The sequence below is a fragment of the Euprymna scolopes genome, chromosome 41, assembly GCF_053919585.1.
Source record: "Euprymna scolopes isolate OS-2025 chromosome 41, ASM5391958v1, whole genome shotgun sequence".
Taxonomy (NCBI): domain Eukaryota; kingdom Metazoa; phylum Mollusca; class Cephalopoda; order Sepiida; family Sepiolidae; genus Euprymna; species Euprymna scolopes.
The window spans coordinates 21,939,915-21,963,980 of record NC_136522.1 but is presented as its reverse complement, the minus strand read 5'-3'; the positions used below and the strand labels follow the sequence as shown (position 1 = coordinate 21,963,980).

The 24,066-nt window shown below is 33.6% G+C and overlaps 1 protein-coding gene across 1 annotated transcript in view; it reads right to left on the bottom strand.

The window, feature by feature from the left end:
* The window catches only part of LOC145266410 (nuclear pore membrane glycoprotein 210-like), a 203,385-nt gene that overhangs the window by 44,003 nt on the left and 135,316 nt on the right, over positions 1-24,066 (bottom strand). Inside the window, exons 26-31 of the mRNA XM_080122073.1 lie at positions 23,006-23,133; positions 11,682-11,820; positions 7,763-7,825; positions 5,631-5,810; positions 4,234-4,314; positions 3,475-3,606 (exon numbers count right to left, since the gene is read on the bottom strand). Coding sequence (XP_079978199.1) covers positions 3,475-3,606; positions 4,234-4,314; positions 5,631-5,810; positions 7,763-7,825; positions 11,682-11,820; positions 23,006-23,133 — 723 coding nt within the window. The remainder of the gene's footprint in view (positions 1-3,474; positions 3,607-4,233; positions 4,315-5,630; positions 5,811-7,762; positions 7,826-11,681; positions 11,821-23,005; positions 23,134-24,066) is intronic.

Genomic DNA, 24,066 nt, shown 5'->3' with positions numbered 1-24,066 from the left:
GAAGCAAAATGTGCTCAAATATTGGGATAAATGTTGCAGGACATTTGCAAGACCATTTCATCACGATATAAAAAGTATATTGAGAGGAAAAGGTTGGAGATCAGTGTTCATTTTAGCAACATCTCTATATAAATAAAATGAACTCATTTTTTCCCCGTCTGATTTTGACATTAATAGGATTAAAAATCAAGATATTTCATGCAAATATAATATGCACAAACGGCAGAACAATATCTGAGGTGTGTTATAGGCTTATTATTTCTCAAATTCCTCGATAATCTTAGATTTCTATACTTTTTCTGCTGAGAAGTCACGGCCAAAATCGGTTAGGATCAATGGAAGTGGTAAAATATTTCCTCTCTAATAAATTCCTCCTCCCCATGCCACCACTTAACACCGTTTGGGGATCGTTTACAAGGAACAGTTGAGAAGAGAACACCGGTTTGGCTTCGTAGTTCTTTCATGTGAAGTTATTTAAAATCACTAAACTAAACTGCAGTGCTCTGTGGCGTAGTGGTTAGCGTGCTGGACAATTCACATTATATTTTCACGTTCGCGCCGACCTACCGTAGTCGTTTTTTTTTGTTTTTTTTTTCCTAAACAACTGGAATGGACTTTTCTTGGTGGCCGAACTGTTAACGTTGCAGATGTTTTTTTTTTTTTTTTTTCACACTTTATTTTCCTACTTTTACTCATGACTCAGGGTTTGATCCTTCCTACTTACCTACCATAACATTTTTTAAAACTCCCCCCCCCCCCCCGTCCCGGAAACAAACACTCGGGCAACGCCGGGTACCCTCGCTAGTTCTGAAATAATCTCAAGTAGCCTTTTTTTTAATTACAAGTTTACTTTTTATATTTTTGAATTTGTATTTTTACCCATCTATTTTGTTACAAACATAATAAATTGTATTAGTTATATCATTTCAAAGAGTCTATAGATATTTTTGGGTCACCATATGTGTGTGTGTATTTGAAAAAAAGAAGTCATTATCAATTTTCTCTTCATGATTTTTCTGATAATTTTCTCGATTTGATTAGCATTTATTTTGGTTTCAGGTAATAAATTGTGTAATATATAACCGAGTGATTTTGTGTCAGCTATTTTTCCTTGAGAGCTTTCAATCCGTGATTATCATTAGGAGTAATTTTGTTGTTGTTAAAGAGGCTTTTTTTTTTTTTCAATGGTTTTTATTATAAGCAAATGGTAAAATGATTCATGGTAAAATCATTTTAGGCACCAAGAACTCAACATTACCAACCAACCAACCAACCAACCAACCAACCAGTGTACAATCATTTGAGATGATATAAAAAAATTGTTTTATTTGAATAAAGTCTCATCATCAACACCAGGATTAGACAATAAAAAAAAATTCTTAAATATGATCAACACCAAAATGAGAAACCCAAAATATTATACAGCAAATCCAGTTTATATGCTATAAAGAACAAATATAATTTACTTTGGAGAAATGATTATAAGGACTTATACCAGACAATTACATAATTTAAATAAAAGATTTACACCAAAATAAAAATATAAAACTATTATGCATCAAATCAAGATTATATGCTAAAAAGATGTAAAATAATCTTAGAGAAATGCTGATAATAGTTATATCAGGCAAGTAGATCATAGCCTTTCAATCTATCTTGAGGTCCATCTATGCACAGTGTCCAAGGCATTTCTCAGGTCCGTGTCTGAGCATGCCTCACTTAAGGGAGAGTTTGTAAGGATGTGTGCAATAGTCTGCACGTCGACGTCATAGGGACACCAAGCATCCTGTAACTAGCCGCACCTGTGCATGACAACCTTCAGTCAAGTCTGATTGAGTGTTACCTACTCTTTCTGGGAGAGTTCAGACCATACTGGGAGGTTTTCTTCGGTGCTGAAAGAGCCTTCTTGTTGTCCGACTCATTCCACTAACACAGGCGGAAGGACGCTGGTGTTGTTTTTCTGAGGCCTATGACAATAGCAAAGCTCTTAAGGGATAGTAGTCGTTGCAGCACCTCTTGATATCTAAATAGGGGATAGCAATTGTCGTTGCTCTACTTGTCACGCCTTCACTATCATCTCTCGACGAATCTGCGGCTGAGCAATCTGGACATCTTGTAGACAGATGGCAGATTGATTGATTTCAGATTGTCGATAATCTTTGGGTAATTCATGTTGAGCTTGATGTTGACCTTTGCAGAATGAGTTTATGCCGGTGTGCAGTATTGCGGTTGAGTAGCACAGCATTAGGCAAGTATGTAAAAAAAGAGAGAGAGAAGAGAAGAATGATTTCACAAATCATTCTTAAATCCTTGGACTGGGAAGCCGTTAGTTGATCCTTAATTTTCTTACAGTTGTTCAAAACTTTGAAGATATAAATACTGACTCAACAGTTAACAGTCTAGTATCTTATAAACAGCTCAGTAAAATGTTAGCGGTTCAAAATAGTTGTTTAATGGAGTTTCAAAGCAACAAAAAAATTATAACTTAAATCACTCAGTGCTTCTTTATTAAAAATAGTTTAAGACAATTAGTGAACATTGAATTTTGCTAAAACAATTAACAGGAGAGTTCCAAATGTAACAAAGGAGGTAATTATTTTTGGAAAACTTAAAATCTTGTGACAATTTAGCAAATCTCAATTTCTGTTAATTGTCTTTGAAAACTGTTTTCATTAATAATTAATTTTCTACTTTATCACTTTTCATAATTTTTGGATATGTTCATTATTGCAACATGACAGATAGATACCATTGGTTTTACCTTAGATTAAATATTTCAATTCTTGAAATTTGCTCTAATAGTGAGGAAGCCCAAATTACTCAGTAGTGTTGTATTCTCAAATGGTGTTGGTGTAAGACTTGTGTATAATGTCACATGTGAGAACAGACATTCCTTGAAGAAACTCTTTCCAAATGTTCAAACATGTTTTCCGATCTTGAATTAAATACATATTCTTTTCAAATTTGATTGGTTGGTTGGTTGTTTTACGGCATATCAACCCTTTTCAGGTTATTTAATGCCGAATCCAAAGATTTTGAAGAAAAATTTTTTAATAGAATATATTTGTTGTTTTCAAGTCGGTTTCTATTTAACCCATAGTTGGGACCCTAACAGGTACTACCATTCCGGGTCAGAGTGGACCTGGGAGCAATGGTAATTAAAGGGTGGCTCCACACTCCCCAAAGCCCACAAGCTGGGGCCTCACCACTGGATATAGTTTAAGGTCATATCCAGGACCCCCGGTGTATTCTAATGCCCCACCGACAGGGCCTTCAAATTTGAATCCATTAAAAAAAACAAAAAAAAACAAAACCATTAATAAAAAAAAAATATGACAAAGACAAAAATGACAAAAACAAAAGAAAAGAAAACATGACAAATCACAAAAAAAAAAAACACAAACACAAAGATGACAAAACACAAAAAATGATGACAAACACAACAACAAAATAGTTCAATACAAGTGTTTTTACCTTATGGTAGACAGATTGCAGAATTGCAACTTTCCTGTTACTCACAGACCAGGTGAAGATCAGCGGCGGGATGGAACTTCCAAATGAAAATGGTGTAACATTTTCCATTATTCCAAGAGTGTACAAAGGCAACTAAAAAAAAAACAAATTAAATATATCATCATCGTTGTCTAAATCTGTAAAAGTTTAGCATTAACAGTTTTTTAGAAAGTCACCGTTTCTATATAAAAAAGAAATGGTTCTTATCTAGAATTCCCAGACAACAAAAAAAATCTATGATGTACTTGTGACGAAATGAAGATATGTTTAAAAAATCATACCTCAATAATTCTGACTTGCAAGATTTATGTTGTAATTCCTACAAATTCCCATTAATTGCATAGATTTTGAAATTAGATAGAATTTGACTTAAGAGGCTGGCTCAACAAGAACTTATTTGCATTACACTTTAAATCGACTATGTTACAGTCAGCGCGAAAGCAGCTCTGTGGTATCGAGTTCCACAGGTGGGTAGTTCTAGGAAAGAAACTTTATGGAATTTGCGTTCAAAAATAGAGAATAAAGAAAATTGTTGGCAGTGGTTATAACTAGACAAGTGTTTGTTGTAAATGTTTTGTAGGGGGGGGGGATGAACCATAGATTTGAAGTCAGTTGAACACTTCCCATGAAAATAATGATAGAGCATGAATAAAGTTAAAAAAAAAAAAAATAAAATAAAAAAGCCTCCTCCCTCCCCAAAGTGTGGGTCTATATACTTACACGAGTGCCAATTTTGATGCGAGTTAATGGAGAATAAATCTTAATTCCAGACAATTTCACCACATGAACATCAACTTGATCCTGACAGATTAAAAAAACAAAAAACAAAACAAAGTTAAAACTACACAACAGTGTTAAGATGAACACATTAAAATATTTTTTATTCAATAAACATGAAGGTACATTTTTTCATGGCAGTTTTTTTTTTTTTTTTAAATTTTAAATATTCAACTGTTCCTGTAGGAAACAGTGTGATCGTTAACCATTTTCAACAGAGAACAAAAAAGTCAACAAATAACTGTTACTACAAACAAGAATCACCTTTTCTACCTTCCTGATTAATTTCTTTGTATTTTAAAGTATTTCAAAATGACTTTTGTTTATGTTTTATCAATGCCTTTTGAGTGTTTTAAAACTACCATATTCAAAATGACAGATATTATCTGAAGTTCTTGAAGTAATAGAACTTAAAAAAAAAAAAAAAAAAAAAAAAAAAAAAAAAAATACAGACAATTATCAGCTGTATTTCTATTTCATTTTTAAGCTGTTCTATGATCTCGGGATTTTACTGAGCAGCATCTGCCGTCATTTTGAATATGGCATATTTACAAGACTCAAAAGGCATTAATAAAACGGGTAAAAGTGCCTTACAATACTAAAAAAAAAAAAAAAAAAAAAAAAAAAAGGAAGGTAAGTAGGAGAGTAACTATATTGCTTATGGTAACAGTTATTTCTGGATTATTTGTTTGTTTGTTTTTTTCTTCCCTTTTTTCTGTTAGAACTTGTTAATTGCTGAAAACTTTTACTAATAGAAGAATTAAAATGAAATTTGGTGCTTATTTAGAATTACACTTGATTAAAAAAAAAAATACAGAAAAATCTTTATGCTGTACGTACTTGTCACTGAATGAATGTGTCATATTCCAAAAATCACGTAAATGGATCACATAGTTTTTTTTTTTAAAATTAACAAAATCGAATTTTACGATTTTTAGCAATTAAAAAAGATTTAATTATTCGTGAAATTTTGTGAAAAAATATGCTGCTTAGTATTTGTATACAAGAGTATGATAAATGTATTGATTTTTATTGGGAAAATATTAGAAATCATGTTCGTAAGCAAAAATAATTTGCTTTGAAATAATGCTGATTACTACATTTTTATCAGATAGGAACAAAGTGTTGTATCTGTTCTGATGCTACACTTACACTATTCTGTCCTCAGTCAATGAAGGAAAAGTCCTTCTGAACTAAGGTAATTAAATTATTTTTCCTCAATCCAGACTAGCCCATTTTTGGAGAACTGGATTTTCTCCACATTAAAAACTGATTTTATACCAAATTGTGACTTTCTAAGGAGGCAAATAAACAGGAACTAAAAAAAGATAAGTCGTTACCTCAGAATAGATAATTGGTTCATTAGTGTCTGGGTGATGGCCGACTGCTCGACCAACCACCCGGGTTGACCCCAATTCCAAAGCTTCCAATAGACCAATGCTAGACACATTGGCCTTAGCTGAGTTGATCATGTGAAATTCTACTGTCCCTTGGGGCCGGGGCCCACCTGTTGCCAATACCTGCAAATCAATAACAGTAACATAAAAAGTAAGCCATGGAGAGATTATCACCTGCAGACAAAAACACACAAGCTGTTCAGCTGATTATTTAACAAAAAAAAAAAAAAAAAAAAAAAAAGCAATGTAAATCACTACAGTGTAGAGATTTATGTAAATCAAAACTATTCAATAATTGTGACCCACTAGTCACAATTATTGAATAGTTTGGAAATATATATATATACATACACAAATACACACTAGAATATCTGTCCCTGGACAGGGTAAATTCTTTAAACAAGTTTTGCATCACTTTTATGTCACCATTATGAAAATTAAAATAAATATATAATGCTATTAAACTTTATATCTAGAATCCTTATATAAATTTTGATTTAATGATTAATTCTAGAAAATGGTGGTTGGAAAAGAAAGAAAGAAAGAAAAAATGGGGGGGGGGTGAAATGGTGGGAGAGAGAAAAGAGTGTGAGGAGAAAAAAAGGGGAGAGAGAGGGGTGTGAGGAGAAAAAAAGGAGAGAGAGAGGGGTGTGAGGAGAAAAAAAGGGGAGAGAGAGGGGTGTGAGGAGAAAAAAAGGGGAGAGAGGGGTGTGAGGAGAAAAAAAGGGGAGAGAGAGGGGTGTGAGGAGAAAAAAAGGGGAGAGAGAGGGGTGTGAGGAGAAAAAAAGGGGAGAGAGAGGGGTGTGAGGAGAAAAAAAGGGGAGAGAGAGGGGTGTGAGGAGAAAAAAAGGGGAGAGAGAGGGGTGTGAGGAGAAAAAAAGGAGAGAGAGAGAGGTGTGAGGAGAAAAAAAGGAGAGAGAGAGAGGTGTGAGGAGAAAAAAAGGAGAGAAAGAGGTGCGAGGAGAGATGAAAGAGAGGGAGAGAGAGAGAAAGAAGTGTGAGGAGATGAAAGAGAGGGAGAGAGAGAGAAAGAGGTGAGAGGAGATGAAAGAGGAAGAGAGAGAGAAAGAGGTGCGAGGAGATGAAAGAGGAAGAGAGAGAGAAAGAGGTGCGAGGAGATGAAAGAGGAAGAGAGAGAGAAAGAGGTGCGAGGAGATGAAAGAGGAAGAGAGAGAGAAAGAGGTGCGAGGAGATGAAAGAGAGCGTGCGAGGAGATGAAAGAGAGCGTGCGAGGAGATGAAAGAGAGCGTGCGAGGAGATGAAAGAGAGCGTGCGAGGAGATGAAAGAGAGCGTGCGAGGAGATGAAAGAGAGCGTGCGAGGAGATGAAAGAGAGCGTGCGAGGAGATGAAAGAGAGCGTGCGAGGAGATGAAAGAGAGCGTGCGAGGAGATGAAAGAGAGCGTGCGAGGAGATGAAAGAGAGCGTGCGAGGAGATGAAAGAGAGCGTGCGAGGAGATGAAAGAGAGCGTGCGAGGAGATGAAAGAGAGCGTGCGAGGAGATGAAAGAGAGCGTGCGAGGAGATGAAAGAGAGCGTGCGAGGAGATGAAAGAGAGCGTGCGAGGAGATGAAAGAGAGCGTGCGAGGAGATGAAAGAGAGCGTGCGAGGAGATGAAAGAGAGCGTGCGAGGAGATGAAAGAGAGCGTGCGAGGAGATGAAAGAGAGCGTGCGAGGAGATGAAAGAGAGCGTGCGAGGAGATGAAAGAGAGCGTGCGAGGAGATGAAAGAGAGCGTGCGAGGAGATGAAAGAGAAGGAGAGAGAGGGTGTGAGGAGATGAAAGAGAAGGAGAGAGAGGGTGTGAGGAGATGAAAGAGAAGGAGAGAGAGGGTGTGAGGAGATGAAAGAGGAGAGAGGGTGTGAAAAGATGAAAGAGAGAAAGAGAGAGGGAGGAAGCAAGAAAATGAGAAAGAAACAAATAAAAAGGATCCAAGGAGAATTTTTAAGCTGATTCATTGATCTAATGTGTAGAAAAGAGATTTCAATCCAGGAACAAGTGATAAAATTGTATTTATTTTTACTTTGTACCACTTTACTGAATAATGTTGATAGTGAAAATAAGTAATCTTGAATTTACCTGGTAAAAGGCCCCAATAATCAGAGTGATACTTCTCGGACTCAAACGTAGAGGTGGAAAAACCTTAAAGACAGAAAAATGAACAGTTTTTGTAAAATTTTTTATTTTGTCCTGAAATAAATTGCAAGGAAACTCCTTAGTCATTAATCCATTAAATGAACGTACAATATGTCCGTATCAATGTAAAAATCTTGTGAGATTTAAAAAGTTGGACCTGATTAGCATATAAACTGAAATACCAAACTTTCATCTGTTATTGTTGTACAATCTTATTAGCATAAAATAACGTACTTCACTACAGTTTATTTTAAAATTATGTAGCTCCACCAGAACAACAGGTAATATGGAGACATTTTTGAATTATTAGTAAAATAAAAAGTCAACAAGAATAACTCATTTTAATGGAATATGAAAAGGGTTGTCTCCCATACAACTAAAATTTTATTTCTTTTTTTGTATAAGTTGTAAACAAATAAAATATAAAATGAATTCTTTTTAAAACTATACCATTAAAAGATAGTTGTCTGTTACTTTGATTTACCTATTTTAAAGAGTTGATATGGCTATCAACCCTTTTTTTAGTTATTTAAATGATATTTATTAATAACAGGTTATTATTAACTGCTTCATTTTTTAACTAATGATCACCAGTTATCAAGTCCAAAAGCCACTTGAGAATAAAATGAATGAAATGGATAGATTGTCAGTTGAATGATTAAGAATATTATGAGATGACTGAAAATGAATGGAAAAAATAAAATATAACAGTTTATTATAAGTAATTGACATTGAATTTGAAAATGACCAAGTTGTAGCCCACAGTGAAGCAATCACCTGGGAATGTGTTCCACTGATAGAATTCAGTTCTACTGAGGCCATTATTTTGTATTCTTAGAAGTTGTGAGTGTTGATTACAATTGTTCAGTTCTGGTGTGCAAGTTTAACTCAGAGTCCTGTTCTGATATGGTAGGCACCACAGGCCGGTTCAACTAGCTTCCTGCAGAGGAAAAAGTTCCTAGAGAATAGAAAATTTACAAGTAATCCCCAGTTGAGTGAGTATTCTGCTCAGGTGAGATAATTCTAACACCATTAATTTTTATAGATAGTTGTTATCCTCTCATATACAGCACCTGGTAATCCCAAATGGTTACCCATCTGGTATTGACCTGGCTCAACACTGCTTAACTTCAGCAATCTAATGAGAACTGGTGTAACAATGTAATTATACTACATTTGACTAAGAATACCAAAGATTTTCCAGGCAGTTGGCAGAATTTAATTGATGTGAAAAAGGGCTCTATAGTTTAGCTCTCTTTTGACAAGTAGGGATAATTGGGGCCAACTGAAAGTTAATCCAAACAGAGAGTTCAATCCCTAGGCGGCTCCAAAGCAACAAAAGCCTAAACCAGCCATTCTCAACCTTTCCTCCATCATTGACTCCTCGGCCTTATGTATTTCTCCATTTACCTCCTACTCTCGTTCAAAAAATCCATAGCCATCATAAAGTGACAGAAAAACAAGAAGGTAAAAAAAAAACTTTTTATTGTTTAAAACATTAGGTTTGTATCAAAAATAGTATTACACATTCCTATCACAAAAATAAAGAAAATCAAAACTTTTTTCCAAATAGAAAATTATTAAGTTAATTTGTATTGCATTTCTTAAACATGACACAATCTGAAAAGAAATTATTTTTAAATTATCGGGTACTTCAATTATTTACCCCACCCTCACCATATAATTTTTTACCCCCAGTTGAGAACCTCTAGTCTAGGCTATTGTTGAGGTAGCTCGTTCTTTGTTGGCCGATGTGCATAGTCTTGTGCAGTTCTAGGAGGTCCACCCTCCTAGCCTATGTGAGGGGGTTAGTTTATTGCCAGAAATGTCCCTATCAAGAAATACTGATAGAGCTGTCCAGGCATAACAACCTTGCGTCACATCTTTCTATCATGGTAGAGAGATAAACATTGAGTCTACGTCTACTCCCTAATGAAAGAACTTAAGAAAAAAATTAATGGATATCTAAAAGGTATGAAATATGAACAATTTATCCATATGGATTGAAACTAAGCTTCTATTTTATTCACTGACAACATTCATTTTTTTTTTTATTTTTAAAAATCTAATTCACTGCAAAACAAGACACACTGCTGCTGAGACAAAGAGCTACTCTGAGTAGGGGCCAGATTTATAAGAGGCATCCTAAGCAAGGAGTTAGACAGCAAGATGTTTATTTACATTACATTTAAATTCCTTGTTTTGCTTCAGGTGAAATGAATCCATCTCTCCTTGTTTTAATAAACGTACACAACCGACATTCACTCTACATCTAAAATGAAAGACTCATATGCTATGTTAAAATTATTAGAAAACATTTGAATCATTCCAGAAAGTACCGGACTTCTGATGCAACGTTTTTGAGATGAGGATTAATAATTCGTATTATTCAGACTACTGTTCTCATCTTGAGTCTTGTTTTTATGTTTCAGTCACTGTAACCTCTGACCTTCCTCCGGTATATCTTGTTAAACGGTAGAATCTTCCCAGAATTTATTTAATCTATAGGGGTAGCATGCTCTTGTTCCATCAGCTATAACCGGGTAGAAGTCTTGAATAATTCGCAATTGCATTTTTGAGTGTTGCCTGCACTGAGGATTGAACTGTCAACCTCCAGAAGAGTATCACTTACAACTGAATTTTACCAAATATTTTATCCACTATGACATGAATCCTTGCAGATAATTCTAGTCTGAATCATGGAAGGTTACATCAACCGAAAAAAAAAAAAAAAAAAAAAAAAAAAAACAGTAGTCTGAATAATCCAAATAATCTTGATGCAATCCTCTACTTATACGAGTCCCTAATTACTTGCCTCCCCACAAGAGCAGAGTTTGACACAAGGTTAGTTTTTAATATCGGAAAAATCCAACTCTCCAATAAGTGGAACTCTGGATTGGGGCAAAAATGAAAAATCCAGAACAATATTTCTTTCACAGACCGAGGACAGAGTAGATATTACACCTTAATCACAAACTGAAAACCAAGAAGCCAACACATCCTAAGACGGAGTATTTTCGTCATATCTGGGAAGGTGCTGTAATTTTCGTTGCTTCGACAGGAGACAAAACTGACTTTGTAATCTAGTGGCGAGGATGCTCAGTGCTTATGCACTTATGTTACTGTGTTATTGTTTAATAATATTTTCAAGTTTTATTCAAGTTTCATATTATCTTTCTTTTATTAAATTGTTAGGTGAAAGTACAGAATTGTTATAAAACACCTCCCCTCCCCATGTTAAGAATAGCTTTCAAAATGTTATTTCAGCATGATAACATAAAAGTGCATACGTACCAGATACTCATTTCTTATAGAAAAAATACTGCGTTTCTCTACGTCATTCTTATTTCAACAGAGTGTGCTCGACTGAGCTTTAATCTCTGGTTCCTTCTTGTAAAACTTTCATACCAAGAACTTGTTTTATTACCACCACTGCAAAATACTTTTTCCCCCCGTTCTGTATTTCTAAAACACAATAGAATTTCTATAAACAGAGTTTCTTTCCAAGAACGTTTCATCTGCAAAAAACATTGCCACAGGACTGCCTCCCTGCAGACAACAACATATCTCCAAGTTCAATGTCAAATACGTCAAGGCATTAAAATATTTTGTCTGCTGCATTTATCTTTTTCAATCCTCTCACAGAATAGTTCATAATTCAACTGAAAATCACATTAACCTTTTCAACGAGTGGCTTTTGGCCTAGTTAAGTGATTACTCATTAGCATAAAATAAAATAAATAAAAATAAAAAGGAGAATTATAAATTTTTTTTTGTTAATTACTGTCTTGACCTGGGATTGAATTCAGTTTCCCCAAATTCCCTAAAAAAAAAAAAAAAAAAAAAAAAAAATTTTTTTTACCTCAATATGCCGCGTTTTGCTGAGAACATGTTCACCCGATTCCATTAAAGCAGAACAAGTGAGAGATGTATGACCAATCTCGACTCCTCGAACTGTGTATGTAGCAAATGTAGGGTCATCATTTTTATCAAATGATGGCCTGTAGGGTCACAAAAAAATAAATAAAATAGATAAAAATGAGAAAATAAAAAAAGACAAAATTAAAGCATGTACGTGATTATGACATTAATAGTGATTTTTACATTTCTTGCATTTGTTGGTCACTAGATTTTTCAAATCAGTGTTGTACAAGTTGTGTTATGACTAATCTTTGCACAAACATATTAACATTGACTTTAATGAGTTGATAGTCATCATATATATATATATATATATATATATATATATATATATATATATACTAGTAGTTCAGCCCGGCTTTGCTTAGGCCCTTTGTACTACTGTTCATAACTTGCCCTACATGTGAATACACGTTATGTAAGATTTCAAATGTTTAGACCAAAAATTGTCTGAGTAATTTCGTAGAGACCGCAGAGGTAAATTTCTTATAACTTGGACCCAAATTTTGACCCCTTAACATTTATTATTTTGGTCTCAAATCAAAATAAAGTTTTACCCATGTCCCAGTTACCTACATCTATAATTTTCAAGTCTTTACACACAAAATTGGCAGAGAAATTTGGTAGAATCTGCAAAGGTCAACTCTTTCAAAAAACTGATTAAAATGCTTGCTGCATGTCTGAATAACCGCTATGTATAAATTTTAAATGTTTAGACCCAAAATTGGTTGAGTAGTTTGAACTTTGACCCCTTGGCAGTTCAAATTTTCGACCCAAACCAATTAAATAGCTTGCCCTATCTCTGAATACCCTTTTTGTAAAATTTCAAATACTTAGACCAGAAATTGGCTGAGTAATTTGGTAGAGACCACAGAAGTCACATTTTTTAAAACTTTGACCCCAATTTTAACCCCTTAACATTTATTTTTTAGGACTCAAATCAAATTAAAAAGTTTGACCCATGTCCAAATAACCTACATTTAAAATTTCAAGTGTTTAGACCCAAAATTGCCGGAGGAGTTTGTTAGAGTTTTCAAAAGGTGAAATCGTTAAACTCTGATCCCTTGACAGCCAAATTTCTGGCCAAAAACTGATTAAGAAGATTTTCCCAAATCTCAATACTCCTTACAACAAATCTCGAGTCTCTAGACCAAAATTTGACAGAGTTATTTGGTAGGGAAATATACACAGATAGACATTTTCACTTTTATAGATACTAGCATAGATGCCTGGCGTTGCCAGGTGCGTGTTGAGCAAAAAAAAAAAAAAAAAAGTGGTAGTAGGAAGGCAGGCTCGAAGCCATACTGCAAAGGAGGAAAAGAATGGGAAAAAAGTGACGTCTTTGCTGTTACGACCACCATCAAACCGGAAGTGATGTAGGTTTAAAATTAAGGCTAGACAATCGAAAAGAGGGGATGGCTTTCAAAAATATTGGTGAAAAAAGCAACCCCTCCCTGAAGAAAAGTGCCCAGTTGAAGGTGAACAAATTAATGTTTTTAGCTAATTTTTCGGTATTTGCCGTCTGAAGGGTCGAGCTTCAAAACGATACTAATCTTGTGAAAATCCGTCACCTCTGTTGAAAGTTTTAGGCAGACATGTAAATATGCATACATACATTTATATATTGGTAGCTCACATTTTCGACCCAAACCGATTAAAAAGCTTGCCCTATCCCTGAATACCCTTTATGTAAAATTTCAAATGTTTAGACCAGAAAGTGTCTGAGTAATTTGGTAGAGACTGCAGGTAAAAATGTTTTTAACTTTGACCCCTATTATGACCCATGAACATTGTTATGGGCTCAAATCAAGTTAAGTTAGATCCATGTCCAAGGAAGCTATATCTAAAATTTCAAATTGGCGGAGGAGTTTGGTAGAGTTCCCAAAGGTCAAATTGTTGAACTTTGACCCCTTAATAGCCAAATTTCTGGCCGAAAACGGATTAGAGATTTTCACAAATCTCAATATCCTGTATATCAAATTTCGAGTCTGTAGACTTAAAATTGACAGAGTTATTGGGTAGGGAAATGTACACAGACAGACACACACACACACTTTTATAGATATACAGATATCCTTATCTAATTAATAAAACTTCCTGTCTGTTTATTTGTCTCCATTCTTTTCAAAGCACATCTCCTCTGAAATACAAGATCGCAGAGCAGAGCAACGTGGGTCAAATACATTTTCTGTGAACCGTTTTTTATGAAAAATAGTAGCTAAGGGGTCAAATTAAAAAAAAAAAAAAAAAAAAATGGAACTTAGGTGTAAGGCGACTGTGTTATTTGTACGCATAGGCAAATATATACATTTATACAATTAAGTCAGTTTATTTTTAACTAATTTCTATTCTGACAATAGATCAAATGGTAATGACTAAGGTTATATGTTTGGCTTTCAATTCTAGTTGATCGCACCCAAGTCATACTATTTTAACTTTTAAAATCACTACTGTACATTGGGTACAATATAATAATCAGTGGCAAAATGGCTTTATAATAATAAATGCAAATTCTGTATAAATTAAAATATATTTAAGTGAACAGCTAGTATTATATAAAAAGTGTTTTTTAGAGACAGTGAACTTTAAATCAAAATAGATCACAGAAAAATATTTTTATTATACAAATATGTGGTTTATTCCAAAGATTAATTCTTAGCATTTATAATTTAAATACAATTTTACATATATGGCGTAATTTTCACAAATCTACGCATTTAATTAAGCTGTATCCCAGCAATAATGCCTTGAATGTTGTCTTCTAAGTGGACTATTATGTCTGGTTTATCAGTGTAGACATGGAACTTCACATATCCCCGAAAAAAATAGTTTGATGGCATTAAATCGCATGAATAAGAGCCAGTTAATGAAATCGTTCGTTCATCAAATGTTTCTTTCATTAAATTGATCGTATCATGTACCGTGTGGCATATGGATCAGTTCTGCTGAAACCACATGATGAATTGCCAAACAAAGCTGAACTAAAAATAAGCGATAATTGTCAAATCTGCACTTAAAGAAAATAGAGTTTTTTTCGGCCATTTTATGTACTAATTTGAATATAAGTGTATGTGTGGGTGTGAGAGAAAAGACCAAAGGGAAACAAATTAAGAACAAAACAAAATTATCAAAAACAAGAGCTTTACCGTTTTTGTTCAGATCAACAAGCTATAAAGCTCTCATTTTGAGTATTTATTCCTGCGTATAATTTATTTTTCCTTTTCACACATTTGTCTTAGTGGCATTTCATTCTTATATATATATATATATATATATATATATATATATATATATATATATACAGGGTGAACAGAAAGTCCTTGGACCATTTTTAGTTTTAAAATTAAATATTGTTAAAATCACTTTTTCTCTTTTCGAATAAAGTAAGTATTTAGTCTAACTATTGATCTAATTATTTTCAACAAAAATATTAAAATAATTTTGTTTAAACTTTCAGAAAAATGAGCAAACGAGAGGCTATAATTCAGCTTCATTGCGCGGGAAGGACAAACTCAGAGATTATTAAGCTCTTGAAAGTGGCTAAATCCACCGTGTACCATGTTGTGAACAGATTTAAGGAACTTGGTACATCTGAAGACCGTCCTAGGAGTGGAAGACCTCGCACTGCTCGAACAAAGAAGGTGATTAAAGCTGTCCGAGAGAGGGTAAGGAGGAACCCGAAGAGATCTGCAAGACAAATGGCTAAAGACATGAATGTGAGCGTGACCTCGATGAGAACCATCGTAAAAAACGATCTCCAGTTGTCCCCCTACAAGACGAAAAAGAGACAGTACCTCACACCTGCCCAAAAGCACAAGAGACTTGAAAGAGCAAAGCTTCTTCTTGGAGAACTGAAGGCTGGCACGGCAGAGCGAGAGATCGTTTTTTCTGATGAAAAACTCTTCACAATTGAAGCGACTGTTAACAATAAGAACGACAGAGTTTACGCAAAATCTTCAGCAGACATTGATGACTCCGTGAGAATAGTTTTCCGCCGACAAAAGCCGTCTTCCCTCATGGTGTGAGCTGCAGTCTCCAAATCTTGAAAGTCGCCTCTGATTTTCGTGGAGCAGGGGGTTAAGATCAACACAGATCGCTACATTAACGATATTTTGGTTCCAGCATTTGAAGAGATGAAGAAACACTTCAAAGATCAGCCTTTCACCTTCCAACAAGATGGAGCACCATCCCACATCTCCAGAAAAACTCAGGACTGGTGCCAACGTTATTTTCCAAGATTCTGGAGTAAGGAGATGTGGCCTCCTGCATCGCCTGATTTGAATCCCATGGATTTTTCGGTGTGGTCTTTGTTGGAGGCAAAGGTCTGTTCTCTTGCTTATCCAAGTGTTGATGCTTTGAAGACATCTCTTCTGAGTGAATGGGCTAAAATACCTCAGGAAACGCTGCGTGCCTCGGTTGGTAACTTCAGACAGAGAATTGAACGTCTAATCGAAAGGAAGGGACATCACATTGAAAATAAATAATTTGAATTTATTCTTCGTTTGCTAACTTATAATTTGAATTTATTCTTCGTTTGCTAACTTATAATTTGAATTTATTCTTCGTTTGCTAACTTATAATTTGAATTTATTCTTCGTTTGCTAACTTATAATTTTCATTCATGTTTAATTTATATTTTTGTAATTTTCTATTAATAAACCACTTTTGAATTGGTCCAAGGACTTTCTGTTCACCCTGTATATATATATATATATATATATATATATATATATATATATATATATATATATAGCTACATATATGCACACATACATATGTATACATGCATAAACACAGACATATATATACATATGCACACACAGATACTATCCTCGAGTGTCTATGGTCTCTCTGAAGAGGGGTTTGTCGGGATAACCAAGCATACGGATACTTTTCTATACAAGTAAACCATGAGTAAATATTCCAAATTATATCATATTCCCGACATAGAATCTCTTCAGTATGTCAGGCCAACACTGGCATTTAGAAGGAATGGTGCAATTTCTCAGAGTGATGGTGATGTTACTTGACGTACCAGCATGAATCTGGGATACTCCACCCAACAAGAAGAATTCTTGTCCTCGAATCCAGTAAGATCTAGAGACCATAAGAAAGGTATACTATAACATAATTAAATGATCAATTAGGGGAGAGGAAAAATTATGTTTGTAATTTATTTACTGACAGTGTTGAGAGGTAAAAGAGAACTTTACTGGAATAATTGAATATGTATCTCATATGGAGGTCAAATGTTAGCCCTTAGGAAGGAGCCCCTTGATTTCTGAGAACTTTGAAGTAAAATGACACACTAGAGAATACACATATGCATACATACACAAAGGTATGCACACACACACGGTATCACACTGCTATTGGATTCCAAACATTAAATATCAATAGAATTGGCATTGTTATTGAGAACATGGACAGAGTAATATTGAATAAACCCATCTGGAACAATGTCAGGTACACTTGATGGTTAATAGAAAATCAAATCAAAGTTGAAGGTTTAGCATAAATCTAGTGTGTACGTCTTCAAATAAAAGAAATAAAGAAACAAAACATTGATTTAAAAAATTATTTCAAGAAAGAAAAAAAAAAAAAAAAGAAAAAAAAAAAGAAAAAAAAAATATATGATTAGTTTTTAAATTCCTAACAGAAATTAGATGATTACTTTTTAAAAGCTTAAAATTTAAAAAAGATTTTTTTCTTACATCAAAACAAACAGTGGTGGCAGACAAAGGCAGACCATTTTCAAAACGAAAAGAAGAGAATCCTTCATAACGTCCACATACATCTGTTACCAGCTGGAATACTAACAAGGCAATACTACTTGTAGCATGGGTGTATGTTATTGATTGCCAGTGGTTATCATGGGAAAAGTATATAACCTGAGACTATGCATTTTTAAGGTGTTGATAAGAAGCAGTGGACATTGTGTGTGTGGGCACTTGTGTGTATGTGTGTCTGCATGAACAAAAAGATGCATGTAAACATACATAAAAGAGTGTATCAATATAAAACATGTTTGTCATTAAACTACACACTTAAATCTATCTTTCTAAACTTAAGTATGTGTATATGTTTATATATTTGTTTGTATGTATATGTACAGCATTATTCACATTGACATACCAGTTCGCAATAGATCACCAAAGTTAAGCAATGTTGAACCTGGTCAGTACTAAATGGGTGACCATCTGGAACTTCCAGGTGCTGTATGTGCTCTCCGCTTATCTCGGCATGGTTTCCAGTCGTCCTGGACTTCTCCTTGCCACTGGACTCGAACAATGCTGATTCAGGAGATGTGGTTAGTGATTGTGCAAACCCTGCCTCACAATTACATATGCATCTGCTGCTACAGGGGGTATCCTTTGTCTTTAGAGACTGAACAGAGGCATCGATTTGTTTGTAGAGGATTCACAACTAAACTAATTAATCAATCATTAGGAATTCTCAAACACAGTTGTTATATATATATATATATATATATATATATATATATATATATATTGTTAGATATTGGTTGGGCAATGCCAAAAGATATGCTGGTCAACAATTATTATTATGATGGTTATTAATATTTACAGATAAAATTATTTATGTTAAAATATTTTAATAGAAAAGAATGTTAGTTTTCATAACTAGCACAAACAAAAATGTTAACTTGAGAGATAGAATTTAAGCTAACCATAATATAAACAAAGCTACGTGACAAAAACCCAGCAAGGATCTTTAGGCTATATGTAGTGACTAGCAGAGGTGCCCGGCGTTGCCCGGGTGTAAAAGAAAGAAAAAAAAATTTGGTAGGGAGGTAGGCTCGAACCTGAAGCCTCGAGGTGAATAGCCTGACAACTTACTATGACGCTACGTGGGCAGAGAAGTGAGGAAGGGTGAAATTAAACGTTTAAAAAAGCAGGTGGTCAAACGAACATGAACGTGTGGTTTTCTAGGTCAAACATCACGTCATAGTAGTAGAGAAAATGAAATCACAGAATTTTGTAACATAATAAAAGATTCAGACGAACTCATTTTGTAAATCGGACATATTATAATCCAAACAGTGTATAAAAAGTCGTAAGACTTAGTGACCCCTCTGATACAAGCGACCCCCGTTCGTAAATCGGAGATATTATAATCTAGGTAGCATATAAAAGTTCTAAGAAACAGTGACCCCCCCCCCCAAAAGCCTTTGCCGGACATACACACTAACACACATTTTGCCTTTTATTTATTTATATATATATATATATATATATATATATATATGACGTAATGGAAAAGATAGATTTTGAGATATAGAATTTTAGTTACGAGAGAGATCAGTTTGATATGCAATGCGTTAGTGAGCAGACAGGGTTTTTGTTTAGACAGAACACCCATGGAAGTCAGAAGGGGGTGACTTAAAAAAAATGTAATCTATAATATAAATCTCACCTGTCTGTTTAAATGTATGTATGTATATATGTTTGTATGTCCTGCAAAAACTTTTGACAGAGGCGACGGATTTTTACAAGTTTTGAAGCTCGACCCTTCAGATGACAAATATCTAAAACTTGGCCAAAACCATTAATTCCTTCACCTTCAACTGGGCACTTTTCTATAGAGAGGGGTTGCTTTTTTCGCTGATATTTTCGAAAGTCATCGCCTCTTTTTGATTGTCTAGCCTTAATTTTAACCTACGTTGATTTCGGTTTGGTGATGGATGCAACAGCTAACGCATCACATTTTTTTTTTTCACTTTCTTTTCCTCCTTGGTGGTACGGGTTTGAACCTGTCTACTTACTACCACTTTTTTTTTTTTTTTTTTGCGTTCACAATTTTCTTTTTATTTTCTTTTTGTTCAACCAACACCCTTACACACACCTCCATTTTCTTCTCCACGTTTGTGTCACAGGCCTGTCTACTGCAACTTTTTTTTTTTTTTGCTCAACACACACCTACAAACACCCGGGCAATGCCAGGCACCCAGGCTAGTCTTATATAAAGCATGCTAACTCTGAAAAGGAATCCAGCAATGAATAAACAATTATATCGAAATATAATTCACACCACAGTGTTTTCACTTTCGGTGAAAAACACCTTTAATTTCAGGACACCTGGAAGGAAAATTGGAGTTCCAACCAACAACAATGTCCATTTCTTGTTTACACCCTGTCTCTAAACTGTTAATAAAATATGTATACACACATCAACACACAATAGAAAATACACTAGACGAATTTCATGAGAATTTTAGCATTTTTGTGCAAAGGGTTAATAAAATAAGGGGGAAAAATGTAAGAAATCAGAGGATACATTAAAAGTAAAGTATTTAAAAAACCAGATGAAAAGATATGGAGAGATTCACTATGATCAATACGAAAAGACGATAGGAGATAATGTTCCCATCGGAAAAATTTGGAATTATGCTGTTGATACAGAGTCAAATTTTTTTTGGATTACTACGCACATTCTGGATTCTAATTTTAATAGAAAGAGAGGCTACCATACCCACTACCTCACTCTAGAGAAGGAGAAAAAGTGGGAGTTAAGCAACTGGTTGGTTCTGGTGAGAGCTACAGAGGCAGTCTGGGCGAATGCGCCTCTCAGCTAAGAGACTATAAAGGAACATAAGTTTTGGTCAAACAAAGATGGAATGCTGCAAGCCAGTCATTCATCGATATAAACAGACATTTTTAAACTAAATAAGATAATTGAACTCGATGACCTTGAACATAAACTGAAGCACTGCGTTACCAACAAACAAAACACAGAAATACAACAGCGACTCTCAGATATCGTCACCAATTTTGAGCTACAGATGGTAGTTTTAATGTGGAGATCCAAAGAATTGTTATATTAATTCTTTGGATCTACACATTAAAAAGATCAGAAAAAATTTTTTAAATAAAAATTTAATCAAACGGAACCTCTGTTGTCTTTAACATTTGCTTAAATTTTTATATACATATATATATATATTTGGAGAATGTCTGTGTGAATGTATGTTTGTATGTCTTGCTAAAACTTCCGACAGACGCATCAGATCGTGATGAAACCAGTATTGTTTTAAACCTCGGTCATCAAAAATTGGCCAAAAACATTAATTCCTTCACCCTCAACTGGGCACTTTTCTACAGAGAGGGGTCACTTTTTTTTTTTTCGCAAAGTCATCGTCTCTGTTGGATTTACTACACTTGATTTCAACACTCAGGACTTCTGGTCGTGCCATGGAGACATCGGCTAAGATGTCATATTTTTTTTTTTTCCAACCTTTTTTTCTCCTTCGTGCTACAGGTTCGAGCCTGCCTACCTACTACCACTTTTTTTTTTTTTTAAATTAATATTTAACATCTTTCCACCAGGGCTGCCTACTACCCCCCCCTCCTCCCCAGGTTTCCTTACTACACTATCTACACACACCTGGGCAACACCAGGCACATCCCGCTAGTTTAAGATAAAGCATACAGTAATATAGGAACTTTATTACATTATCAAGTCAATTAGAGTTACACAAAAAAGAATAAGAGAGAAACCTCTTTAGGTCATGGCATTTTGAAGCTAAAGGTTTCTCATCAGAAGAGAAAAAGCCAGCATTAAACAAATGTAAAGGTAAAAAGACAACACTGATTTGAAAACATTCAGATTCGAAATGGAAAAATTTTGGAGATTAGAATTGAAAAAAAATTATAATATGGGGGGGGGGATATAATGGTAATAAAAGAAAGGGACAGAAAAAAAACAAAAACAATAATTGCTGAAGGACAACACAACAAAATATAAGAAAATGAAATACTAAGAAGATTTTTTTTAATTTATAAAAGTAAAATTTCTTTTAAAAACTTAAAAGAAAAAAGAAAAACAAACCTAAAATGTAAAATTTTGATAAATTTAAATTGTAAAATATTAAAACAGGACAAGTAGAGAAAAAGAGAAAAAGTGAAGGCAAAAAAAAAAACTTAAAAAATAAATCAACTCATTTTTGGAAGTACCCATTTATTTATAAGATAAAACACAAGAAAATATGTTAACTAAAATTTAATGTACTCTTTAATTTTTAATTCATATCAAAACTTTAATTAAAATTGATATGGTAATGAATTTTTAAGATAAATTTGTCTCAGGAGCGAACAGAGAATTTCCTATTTCATTTCCCGTTTCAGTCATGTAAATTATTTACAGTTGAAATGTTATAAAACTAAAAACTTTACGTTTTAAATATATTTCAAAGAAATAAATTACGCCCGGTGCTAAAATATTGAATTCCTTGATCGTTTTAGTTTATATATATATATATATATATATATATATATATATATTATATAAAAACTGTTGTGAAAAATGCTTCTAACTTTAAAATATTTAAAAATACTTAAAAGTTTTATTTATTATTAAAAGAACAGACTGAAAAATATTCTCATAAAAATTGTTTGTTTTGCAGTTAAAAAAAAAATAAAAATTAAATATTCGATCTTCTTCAATAGATATGTTTCAAAAACAAGTTCACTTACTGTTATAATTTGTTGGATTAAAATTATCCCAATGTGCAATTATTGCAATTATATAATTATCCAAATGGAGGATTGTTTTCTCTTTAGAAAAAAAAAAAAAAATATATGGACGTTTGAACTACATTCATAAATTACCACAGCCATTATGTAAGCGGCAACAAAACATTTTTTATGGCTATTAGCATGGTCATGTGGTTGAACACAAGAAACTTTAGGCACCATACATGTTGATCTGGTAATGACGTCACCAGCCTTCATTGCCTAAGTACAACCCACCTCCCTCACAAGATAGTTTTACACCATTTTATGTCCGCTTACATTAAAATAAAGGTATCATGCTTCTTAATTTTATGTGCTGTTCAAATTTTGATCAAAATCCATTGAATGATTTTGATTTTAGAAAATGTATAAAATTGAGTGGATTAAAGAATCTTCGGAAATTGAAAGTTATGTGAAAATGTTTACATATTTGTATTGCAGAATTTACTCCTAAACTAGATAACCAGTCATTGTAAATTTTGGAACATAGTTGAGAGGTATAAGGTTGGAGAAATGCAGGCTATATTTAGTTTAAGGCAAAGGGAGGAAAGGGGTTAGAAAGCCTTTGTGAAAATTCAAATACTGCCAATTTTTGTGAAATTTAAACAAATTTTAGCAAAGAAATAGCACCATAAATTAAAAAAAAAAAAAAAAAATTACTCAAATTTGTAAATACAATTTAAAAATCTAAACATAATATTTTGGACAAAAGAATCTGTTGAATTTTACTCACTGTATTGACACAATGTTAGATTGTGTCTTTAAAGTGACGTTCATAAGACGGAAAAAGCTGGCCATGAGTGGCTGAGCATGGACGTCCAGAATGTGCACCTTGGCAATGACTTCTTTCTTGACTTCTACCTGGAATAAAAAAAGAAAAATGGCAAAACTAAAGACCATTGTAAAAATGATATCCTTCTAGTGACCGAATCCAGAACTTTAACAAAAACATATCATTTATAGACAAAGAAAAAAAATAATTTTTTTCTAGAATTTCCTTGTATTAAAGAAAATAAAAAAAATATGCATGATGGATTGGTGAGAAAATGAAGCTATCATATTCCAAAAGTTAGGTAAATTGATCAAGTTGTTTATTTTTATAAAAGAAAATTTTTAAGTGATTAATGGTAGTTTGTAGACATTACAACATAAATCTTGCAAGTATGAATTATAGAGTTATCTCGATTTGTTTTTAATTTTTTAGATTGTTTCCAAAATGGCAGACAAGAGTTGTTAATCATAAATTTTGATTTTCTTATTTAAAAATAAAACTACCTGATCAATTTACATGATTTTTGGAATATATTTTCATTTAGTCATGGGTACGTACATCATACAGATTTTTCTTTATTTTAAATGTGGGGTGGGGTGGGGTGTGGTTCTGGACACAAACCAATATGTTTTATCCATCAGAATGCAAGTAAAGCTGAAGTTATATAAAAAAAAAAATTATATGCATCTTTATGTCTCGTTAATCGTTCACTTTCATTTTGTATCAGATTATGAATACGTCTTACTACACACATATCAATCATATATTGTATTACAGATAGACACAGTACTGTTGGTTTCGAATCAAATGATCAACACATGACTCCTCAGCCATGATCATATATTGCTTGGAAACTGATGATACCATGTTCTAATCTTCGTTAATACAATATGTAAATAAATATTACATGCTTATATTGAATAAAATAAAAAAATGTAAAAAATAATAATCAAGCACTTTGCTTGTTTTTATTTTCACTGGTCTTACCAAGAATATAGATATGGCAATTAAGCTATCTGTAA